The sequence below is a fragment of the Bidens hawaiensis genome, unplaced genomic scaffold (assembly GCF_021521415.1).
Source record: "Bidens hawaiensis isolate Kalapana, Puna unplaced genomic scaffold, B.hawaiensis_p1.1 tig00061095_1, whole genome shotgun sequence".
NCBI lineage: Eukaryota > Viridiplantae > Streptophyta > Magnoliopsida > Asterales > Asteraceae > Bidens > Bidens hawaiensis.
Window position 1 is genome coordinate 1 of NW_027500999.1, and position 10669 is coordinate 10669.

Here is a 10669-nt window from a genome sequence, read left to right on the forward strand (position 1 = left end):
TTACAGGTGCTATGAAAAGTTTTTATAAACCAGTCTCTGGACCTAGTTTAGTTGATCTAGATAATCTTCCTTGGGATCCCGCCGATAGGAAAAGAATTTTGGATTACCACCCAGATCAAAGAGATGAGATACGGAGAAAGTATTGGATTAATGGACCTTGCCAACCACGTGGTCATAAGTTTCCAAAAAGAAAGATGGGAAGTAAAGAGCAGCATTTCAGTCTCACTTGATTTGATAAGTATGGTAATTGGTTAGAGTATAGTGTAAAAGTAGACAAAGTATTTTGTTTGTGTTGTTACTTATTTGCTAATCATGTTGGAAACCAAGGTGGGCGTAATGTATTTTCAAAAGAAGGATTTAATTCTTGGAATAAATCGGAAAGACTAAGTTCACATGAGGGTGGTGTTGGTAGTGCTCACAATAAAGCACTTAAAAGATGTGAAGATCTACTAAATCAAAAGCAGTCTATCGTCACCATTTTTCATAAGCAAGATGATATGATGAAGAGAGCAAATCGACTTCGGCTAAATGCTACCATAGATGATTGCAGATTATGTTTGAAAAATGTGTTATCCTTCCGTGGTCATGATGAAAGTAAAACGTCTCTTTGCAAAGGAAACTTCTTGGAAATATGGGAATTAATTTATAAGCATAATGAGGAACTTCGTAAATTACCAAAAGCTGCAGGTAATAATCAGTATTTATCTCCAAGTATTCAGAAAGATGTTGCTAATTGTTTTGAGGAAGAAATTCTAAATTCTATTTTCAAAGACATTGGTGATGATATGTTTGATTTGCTAGTTGATGAGTCTAGTGATGTGTCAAAAAAGGAACAAATGGCAATTGTTTTGCGATATGTTGATAAGCGTGGACTTGTTAAAGAGAGTTTTGTTGGTCTTGTTCATGTAATGGAGACATCTTCTTCGGCCCTCAAGTCTGCTATTGACACTTATTTTGCTAAATATGGATTAAGTTTTAAAATTTTAAGAGGTCAAGGATACGATGGAGCAAACAATACACGTGGCCAGTTCAATGGTTTAAAAGCAAAGATCTTAGAAGAAAATGAATCGGCATATTATGTACATTGTTTTGCTCACCAGCTTTAGTTAGTAGTTGTGACAGTTGCAAAAAAACATTTAGGTGTTGTGAACTTCTTAGATAATATAAGCATTTTGATGAATGTGGTTTGCGGTTCTTGTAAACGAACAGATATTCTTCGTGAAAATGAAAAAGAGAGAGTAGAAAAAGAAATTGGTAGTGGCATACTTGAAACAGGAAGTGGATTAAACCAAGAGCTTTCTTTTATACGACTCAGTGACACAAGATGGAATTCTCATTACAAAACACTTTTACGTTTGGTTGATATGTTTCCCTCTATCATGAGAGGCGTTGAACATGTTAAAGAGGAGTGCACTAACCCTTCTACCCAAAATCAAGCAATCAACGTGTTAGGCTTTTTGAGCTCGTTTGAATTTACTTTCTATTTGCATTTGATGTTACACATTCTAGGGCTCTCGGATATATTATCACGAGCTCTTCAAAGAAAAGATCAAGACATTATGGAAGCTGTTTCATTGGTTGAATCAACTAAAAGAAAGCTTCAAGACTTTAGAGAAAGTGGTTTCAATCCACTATTAAAGAAAATTCATTCATTTTGTCGAAAAAACAATATTCAAATATTGAACATGGAAGAAGAGTATATTAATGAAAGAGGTCACAGATCTAAAAGGCAAAGGTATGATTTCACCAATCAACATTACTATAACTTTGATTGTTTTAACACCGTTGTTGATATGCTAATTCAAGAGTTTGGTGATCGTTTTAATGAGATTAACACGGAATTACTTCAAAACATGACGGCTTTCATCCCATATGACTCATTTTCTAAGTTTGATGAGTCGAAGTTAATGAGATTATGTGAGTTTAATCCGTATGATTTTGATAGTCGGGAGAAAATCGCTCTTTCACATCAACTTGGCTTGTACATTGATAGCGTGCGAAAAGATGAAAGATATGCTAACTTGAATGGTATTGCCGATCTTGCTAGAGTTATGGTGGAAACAAGAAAACATATTTCATTTCCTTTGGTGTATCGATTATTAAAGCTTACATTAGTTTTACCTGTTGCAACCGCAACGGTTGAAAGATGTTTTTCGGTGGTGAAGAACGTAAAGAAAAAATTTGCGTAATCGAATTGGGCCGGAGTTTTTGAATGCTTGTGTAATTTGTAGTATCAAAAAAGAAGCATTTGAAAGTGTTACGAATGAAGCTGTAATTTACCGTTTCCAAAATATGAAATCTCGTAGAGGACAATTGTAATATGTGTTTTCTTTTGTTATATTTAATGAAGTCTGTTTTTACATTTTTGTGTCATGTATTTTTACTGGTTATATTTTACCCCTACTGAGTTAAATGTCTGGATCCGTCACTGCATAGATTGTTAATTAGTTACTTTTGTTAGGATTTGTGGTCTGTGAATTAAAATGATTCATCACCGTTGTGTATTCTGCCATGGGCATATATAGCATATAGGTGTCAAATGTAATTTAAAAGCAAGCATGTACGAACATATTAATAATTATGATCAAAGGAGCTAATATTATGAACTAGAACAAATATGTACAGACCAAATGAAATGAAAGAAAATAATATAAACCAAAACGTACATATTATATGTGAAAAAAATCAGTTTCCAAATTATTGTCTTCTTACCGAACCTCCTGATCCAACTAGTTTCCCCAATGTTCCAAGCAACGGTGCTGCATTGTATGTGCAAGCTTCCGTTTGCATGTAATTGGCTCGTACATCTCTAAACCGATCATGATCATCGGGCCCACCAACCACAGCTCCAGTCAGGACATTCGGGTTAGCTTTCCGTCTGCCAAACCAGCCACGGTACCCCTGCATGCACCCGATGAAAGCTTTGTTCGATTTGTATGATATTATGGATGCCCCTCTATGGTGCACCCTCTTAGGGTACTTGGTCCCATATCCAACCAAGTAACTCATGTTCATTGGATTCAAACCTAAGATGTAATCAACTTGGGATTTTGCAAAGTTGAACACATCATCGGCCCCGATGATGACTTTATTGTGACAGATGATATTTTGGTTTGTGGATTTGAGATGATCAGAGTAGACAGTAAGTAGGAATGCAGCATTGGTAACATATTGCAAGTTGTTCCATTTTCGAGTGAATAGCAAGCCGCCTGGGGTGTGTTTTGTTGTGTTAAGGCATGAACATATGTAATGTTCGGCTTTTTCACGGTATTTATATAGTGTCTTCTTGTGTTCGTCTCTATGTAACTGAAATATCAAAGTACAGTTTGATGAGCAGCACGTGGTGACTTGTTAAAACGATAGTCAAAGCAAAATGATGTGCGTCCATGTACAAAACAAATATAGAGAAAGAAATTAGGGGGAAAAAAGGAAAATTTTATTGATCAAGTCAAATCAATGGATAAAAGACGGTGGCAATTTCCTAATTAAATATAGATTAGTTATAGCGTGAAGCTAAAAAGAGGAATAGACACAATTGTTGACTTTTTATCTAGTTACGCTATGTTTTTCGGCGTAAATTACTTTTATATATTTTATTATTTAAAAAATATATTATAAAATCAGGCTCTTAAATCTTTTCAAATTTTTTTTTTAATATACTAAATTGAGAATTGTAATCTCCGACAATTTATGACAGCAGTGCTATGTTTCGGAAAAAAAACGATGCATTGAAAAGTAGGTGTATTTTTAGCGACCAGAATACACATAATTAGACAGAAAAAAATACCTTTCATCTTAAAATACACATGTCGCCTCATGATTGTTTATCACACATACTAATTATAAATTTTAGTATCTTGATTAACCAACCACGCAGTGAAATTGTTTGAGGTTTTATAGTTTGGTCCATTTTTACTAGAGGTTGGGAAATTACCATTGAAGCCATAATTTGTACACCAGCATATTTGACATCCCAACTAAATTCTTGCATAGCCCAAGTGATCCCACCAAAAGAATGTGCATTTTGAATAACATAATCCATGTACTCCATTTTCCTAGTAGCCTTGTACAACCACAAACCAGCCCACAACAACTCATCCTTGTACCCACTCACAGATGGATAAAATCCTTTGACATTTATTAAATCATCATCGTACTTGCCTCTAAATTTGTCACCAAACTCAAACACCTGCCACAAAACAAAACATAATTAAATTACATTCAACAAACTGGTCTAGTTAACTAACATACCTGTTTTGCATGATGTAAAAGTAGGTGAGAGTAATGTGGGTTTGTTGTCCTAAACACAATTGATGCTGCCGCCATGGCGGCCGCAGTTTCTCCAGCAACATCTGACCCCGGGTGTTTCTCGTCAATCTTGTAGGCCCGTCGGGATGTTGTCATGTCCTCTGGCCGCTGGTGATCTGTCCCCCCGTCTCCCACCTGCCACCAGTGCGCAATACACGCCAGTCTTTTCAGTTTTAGACTGTCAAAATGGGTTAAGTTGGATTGACCCGAAAACAGTTTTTTTTTTTTTTTCATTTTATTTGGACCAGTTGAACAAAGGGAAACATGGCAAAAAAAGGCCCGATCTGGGCTAACTGTTGACGGAAAGGTCCCGACAAGCTAGATCATGTGGCCATGGCCCGCCTTGGGCAGTGCGAGCCTGACGGTCGGCCGAGGCATGCAATTTGGTGGGGGGGAGCAAACTTTTTTTTATATATGCTATTAAAAAAAATTTATACAATAGGTTAAATATTTTGTGCTCAAAACTATTTTTTTTATCCATAATCTATTTAAGCTATTAGGCTCAAACTAAATTTAAAAACTTAAGAAAACAACATTAACCGATATTTTAAAAAATTTATCTTATAGTTTTTAAAAATTTATCTTATAGTAATGTTATGACTCCAAGATCAGCAAATATAGTTTTTAAAAGATTGGGTTTTGCGATTCAAAAAGGAGTAGCGGCACAGCTTGTTGCCCGCTTGCCTTCTGTTTCGATGTAATCCAATAAACAATACATTGAAATTAATTTCAGAATTTAAATGTCAACATAAGAAAAAAAAATGTGAAAGGTGTAAAGAAATTATATGCTTCGTTATTTATATGGGCCTGTGGACTTTTTAATTTCAACTCTGCTGAGTCATTTAAATTCTTAAAGGCAGCCCTCCATGTGACAACAGCCATAGGTAGCTTGGACCAGCTGTAAAACCCGAATTCCTTGATTTAATATTTTTCCCCCAATTTATTTAAACTTGTATACTTTCCTTTTTAGCTTAAAATAAATCATCAACTATCATACTTTACGCGTCCGTTTATGGTTTTAATTTCAAGCTTCAATTCTCAAATTACAAAATTTGGCAAATCTACCAAATTTAAAAAATCCATATAAAATGGGCACCTCTTGTTTTAGACATTCAGTTTTTATATCAGTTTCTTTTAATAATTATTCTCTGCGATTATTATTGCTTCTATTCTGCGTCAAAATAATACATTCAACATGATTATTATAATGATTTATGATAAATATATTACAATAATAATCATTTCTATTTTCTAAGTGGGAGGTATGAGATTTGCGCATGAGCATTAAAATAGACTTTGGGCGAGCCCAAACCATTTGACTATATTTTGTTAGTTGCCCGTTAGAGATAAAGCATTGCTTAAATTGACGCATTCAGAATATTATTTCTTATGATTGTTAATTGTGATAACAGGAATGATCAATTACCTGAACCCAAAGGACATGAGGATGTGTATGAGCTTTAATGAAGTAATCGGTCCCCCATTTGATGGCTTCAAGCGCATGTTGAAGCTCCCCGGCTGCAGCTATTTCTTCATGATATTCAAGAACACTCCATGACAACATAGTAACCGTAAACGCCATAGGAAGACCAAACTTAATATTGTCCCCAGCATCATGGTATCCTCCCACCAAATCTACCTATATGTACAACAAAAAACAATATACAAGTGTCTTAAGTTTAAATAACTTTCTTATAATCATCAAAATAGATATGAATTTTGAACTTCATACAAACCCCTTGTTCTAAACCGTCAGTGAGGCCAGAATGGTCACGCCAGGTGGCACGTTGGTTAAATGGCAAGTGACCAGACCGTTGCAATTCAAAGTACAGAATTGTCTTGGATAAAGCATCTTTATAGTCTAGAGATTTAGTAAGAGGAAAGAGTGATAGCAATAGAACAGAAGCACACACAAGAAACCTCTGATCTGCCATTGGAGATGGTGTTTTGAACCTTATGGATTTAATAAGAGATGGTGGTGGTGTGGCAGGTGACCAGTTTTAAGTCAATACATATATGGTCAACCTTGACTAGAAAATTTGGTGCAACAAAAGATGTTTGTTAAACCGTTAATGAGAGGTTATATTTGTCAATACATATATATATACACATGTATTATCAACCATTTTTTTAGATATTTATTATTGGTATACATGTCAAAACCCCAATACTTCGTAGAGAAATTAAACCACCAGCAAGCACACACGTAACATAATCTTTCAAATAAAACCACAACCGACGCAAGAAACAATTATGCAGGTTCACAGGTTTCAAACCTATGAACATATACCATATTTAACACAAAACATAAAGGTACCGAATCGTACATAGAGTTTAGACCTCAAACACAAATCATAAACCGCAACAACATAATACTCAAACTAAGATCACAACCAGCATCAGCAAAGTTCAACTGACGTGTGTACAGCACATTCAGAAGTTGCCAGCTGTACCTCCTGTTTGATGAAGCATTGCGTCTATCTCATCACCTTCTTCCATTTCCAGCTGCAGCAGAACACAATTACATAAATATTTGTGTATAACTGTGCTTTAATCATGAGTAACAAAAATATTTATTACACTAACAAGTAATAACATAAATCTATTAACAAAACAATTTCAAAGAGCTTTTGCATTCAAAAGAAATTGAATAACTTCTAACTCCATTCCCAAGTTACCGAATACGCTCCTTGAGGTGCGAATTGCGTATTGGAACGCAGTGTGCCGAAACGCAATACAATAGCGTACCGAACGCTAATGAAATCGCGTACCAATTCCGATGGTACGTCGATCCAATTCGGAAATTTAATCAATCAATACGATAATGAAATCGTGTTTCTGATCGTTTTTTTAGCGTTCCGATCGATTAAGGTTGCCTGATTTTTAGCGTTCCGTCAAAATTGGGCACGCTTTTGATCAACTACGTTTTTGGCTGGAAATGGGTACAGCCACTTCGATTCCACCAACGTACCTATTTCCAAGGTGATTTCAGAGTTCAGACTTCAGAGTCTTAGACCATTATATCATCTATTTCTATTGATCCAAAACACCACATTATATCATCAATTCACCAATACCCCAAAATTAAATCCTCAATTTACCTTTCTCCTCTTCAATTTCAGTTTTTTGTATTCAATTTCTGAAATTTGTTTTGGATAATCTGTTATGGTTCTTATGGAACTATGCATAATATTGTAATCTGTTGCGGTATCTCTTTTGGATAATATGTTATGGAATTTTAGCTTTGGATATGACATTTGATTATCTGCTATAGAATTAATGTTTTTGTAACATGAAATTACGTATTTTGGTAATTTTTGTTTTAAATTGGGTACACCGAACCGGATTCTATGGTACACCGTACGGGTTCGTACCGGCTCGTACCAAAATGAACCTACCCCCTCCGTACCGAATACGTCACCTTTGAGCGAATTGCGTACCCGTATTTCGTTCCCGTACCGGAGCGTACCGCGATTTAGGTAACTATGAGTCCATTCTGCCCAGTTGGTGTGTTCCTTTGTTGGCTAAAACATTTTAAATTTGCCCGTTTGACAAGCCTGAAAACAGACCGAACAAGCACGTATCGAGCATGTTCATGTTCATTCGTACTTTAACTGAACAAACGATCGGAGCATGAACAGTTAAACGAATGAAGTTTTCTTGCTCGTGTTCATTTAGAAACTGAGTGTGCTCATGTTTGTTTATATATGCTTCTAAATATAAACGAACAGTTCACGAATGCAAACGAATATAAAGGAACAAACATAAACGAACCCAATTCAAAGTAAACATGAACATTTGGTCAACATGTTTAATAAAACTAGACTAAATTGTAAGGGCCTTAAATTTTAAAGAAAATATAAACAAACAAAAAACAACCGTGCACTAAAGAATGTAAATGAATAACTTTAAACAAATTTAAATAAACAAGCGTTCACAAATAAATAAAAAAACAAACCATGTGTTCATGTTTGTTTGTTTAAATAACTGAACAAAAATTGTTGCTCGTGTTTGTTCATGTATGAAACGAACAAACATCCTGCTGAAAGGCACACAATCAGTTCACTGAACGTTCAGTTTGCTTACAAGACAATGTTTGAGATTTGAGATAAAACCAAACTCAAATCAAGTCTTTCACAAGTAAACGGGTCTAAACTTTCATTTCCTAATCAGCACAACCAGATAAAACATTTTGGAACGAACCGGTACAGATGTTCCCAATTCAAAACAGAATTTACCAGAATTCAAATTACCATAATATGAAATAAAATTTACCAAAATATAAATTGATTTTATTGATGTAAATTGATCAAGATGTATATATATTTTATAATATAAATTGCTCTAGAATACAAATTGATTTTATTGCTTTAAATTGATCGAAATGTATGATCTAATATATACATTGATTTTATTGCCGTAAATTGATTGACTGTATTTAGAAACCAGAAGAAGAGTTGGAAGATCGGCTGTAAATTCATCGTTTATTGAATGCCTAAATATGTTTACAACGGGATCGACAAGTTGCCTTATTTGCCGCTTAACTGATTGGATCGATTAAAAACGATCGCTAAAATGCGATCCAACACGAAATGCATGGCCTTGTTAACGAATTTGTATAGATTCCTCTGTTTGTGTGTGTTTGTGTGTGTGTGTGTGCGTGACAGAGAGAGAGAAAGAGATAACCTCATCGGGAGTCTGTTCTCCACGAAGACGACGCCCATCAAACAGAAAAGCAATGGAATTAAGCTCGACAGACTGTCGGTCACAATAAGCATTCATAAGCTTCTTCAGCTGTGTGCTCCTTTTGATCCTAAAGAACACTTCATTACCATCCTGAAAACAGAACAATCAATTACACATAAATTTCCACTTCAAGCACTAGATGATATCAAAAATGCATCATGTATGTCAAAATCACATAAGCATTCATGTGAAAAACTTAGAAAGTGCACAGGTGTATACATACAATCTATCTAAAAAGTATTTTCAATAAAAAGTTAGTTAAAGGCAGTCAGCGGGGGTCAGGTACAATGGGTTGAAGCCACCTAATGCCAGACCCATACGCCAAGCCCAATGAGACACGCATCACTGTTCAAAGACAGAAGACCGCACTTGTATGAGAAGGATAATGTTAGGAGAAATAAAAAGTTTAGCCATTAGTGTCACGGAGTGTGTGAAAAGAGATCCAAAAGAGAGACTAAACTTACTCGAGGGCAAATGAACTGACTGCGTCCCATGTAGAAGGTTCTATGGTACAAATAAAAGAAGTTTGATATAGATAAAACGATAGTAATTAAGTCCCTATACACGAAACTTACGATCATTCATTCCCTCTAAAACAAACCTCTTACATAAGTACCATGAAACTTTTCACAAGGGAAGCTATCAAGTCACTTGGCCTCATGTAACTCATTCACCCTCCCTAAAATCTATCTTCAGGCGCGAATAACAATAACCAGTAAACTCTTTAATTATCATCACCATCATCACATCATCATCATCATCATCATCCTTTCCAGTACTCTTATCTAAACAAAAGAAAACAAACCAAACAGTATCCATAGCCATAATCTAATATGATATACATAGTAAGACATCTAATACAAATATTAATTTTGATGATTAAAAGTAAAACCCTAGCCTAACCTAACCTAACCTAACCTAAGATAGAAAACAAAAACCCAGGAAATCGGAAGAAATAATATGAATCTGAAGGTATGAAATGAATGAATAATAACCTGGCCTTTGACTTTCAAGTTGATGTGAGCTCCATCGCCGGTGCCGGGCTTCTTGTCTTCTTCTCCTGACATGCTTTCCGGCCGATCGATTCAACTTTGCCCTATACTCACTTCCCCTTTTCTCTATTTCTGGTTGTTGAAACCCAGGGTTATGTTATTGTTAAGTGTGTTGATCGGACGGCTGAGATTTATCGGATATATATAGATGCTCTCTCTCTTCTCACCTACGACGAGAGTAATTACACAAAATAATAATAATAATAATAATAATAATAATAATAATAATAGAAATAAGTTATTTCACTTCAAACCTTGCTTGCTTTCTCGTATTAGGCCATAGTGTATACCCTAACACCCACTAGTGTTAACATGACATGACACTTTAAACATGCAACTAACCACTCTTCATTAGTGTGTTAAGCTTGTTAAAATGGTCCATGGATTATTCTTTTAATGGGTTAAAAGAAAAAATATATGTATTAATTACCAATTAATTTGTTATTTTAATAGGAGTGAGATGGAGTTAAATGAATTAAACAATTTTTTGGATGAGATAGAATGAAAGAGATAAAAATGAGTGATGTGAAACTTATGTAGAGTTAAAAGGGGTTAGAGCAAAC

General features: G+C 35.1%; 2 protein-coding genes and 1 pseudogene across 2 annotated transcripts; 1 reads left to right on the forward strand and 2 right to left on the reverse strand.

Moving 5' to 3' along the window:
• The first annotated feature begins 11 nt into the window (after positions 1-11).
• On the forward strand, positions 12-2319 carry LOC143603261 (uncharacterized; annotated as a pseudogene).
• Positions 2320-2697: 378 nt separating this feature from the next.
• LOC143603262 (endoglucanase 11-like) lies at positions 2698-6242 on the reverse strand. The gene is made up of 5 exons (XM_077080105.1): positions 6045-6242; positions 5735-5947; positions 4252-4443; positions 3935-4189; positions 2698-3306 (listed from the first exon to the last, which is right to left on the reverse strand). The coding sequence occupies exons 1-5, from the start codon at positions 6240-6242 to the stop codon at positions 2698-2700; spliced, it is 1467 nt and encodes a 488-aa protein (XP_076936220.1).
• Positions 6243-6510: 268 nt separating this feature from the next.
• LOC143603264 (small ubiquitin-related modifier 1) lies at positions 6511-10134 on the reverse strand. Its single transcript, XM_077080106.1, has 3 exons — positions 10050-10134; positions 8995-9144; positions 6511-6813 (listed from the first exon to the last, which is right to left on the reverse strand). Exons 1-3 carry the CDS (start codon positions 10119-10121, stop codon positions 6742-6744), a joined length of 294 nt encoding a protein of 97 aa, XP_076936221.1. The 5' UTR covers positions 10122-10134; the 3' UTR covers positions 6511-6741.
• Between the last annotated feature and the right edge of the window lie 535 nt (positions 10135-10669).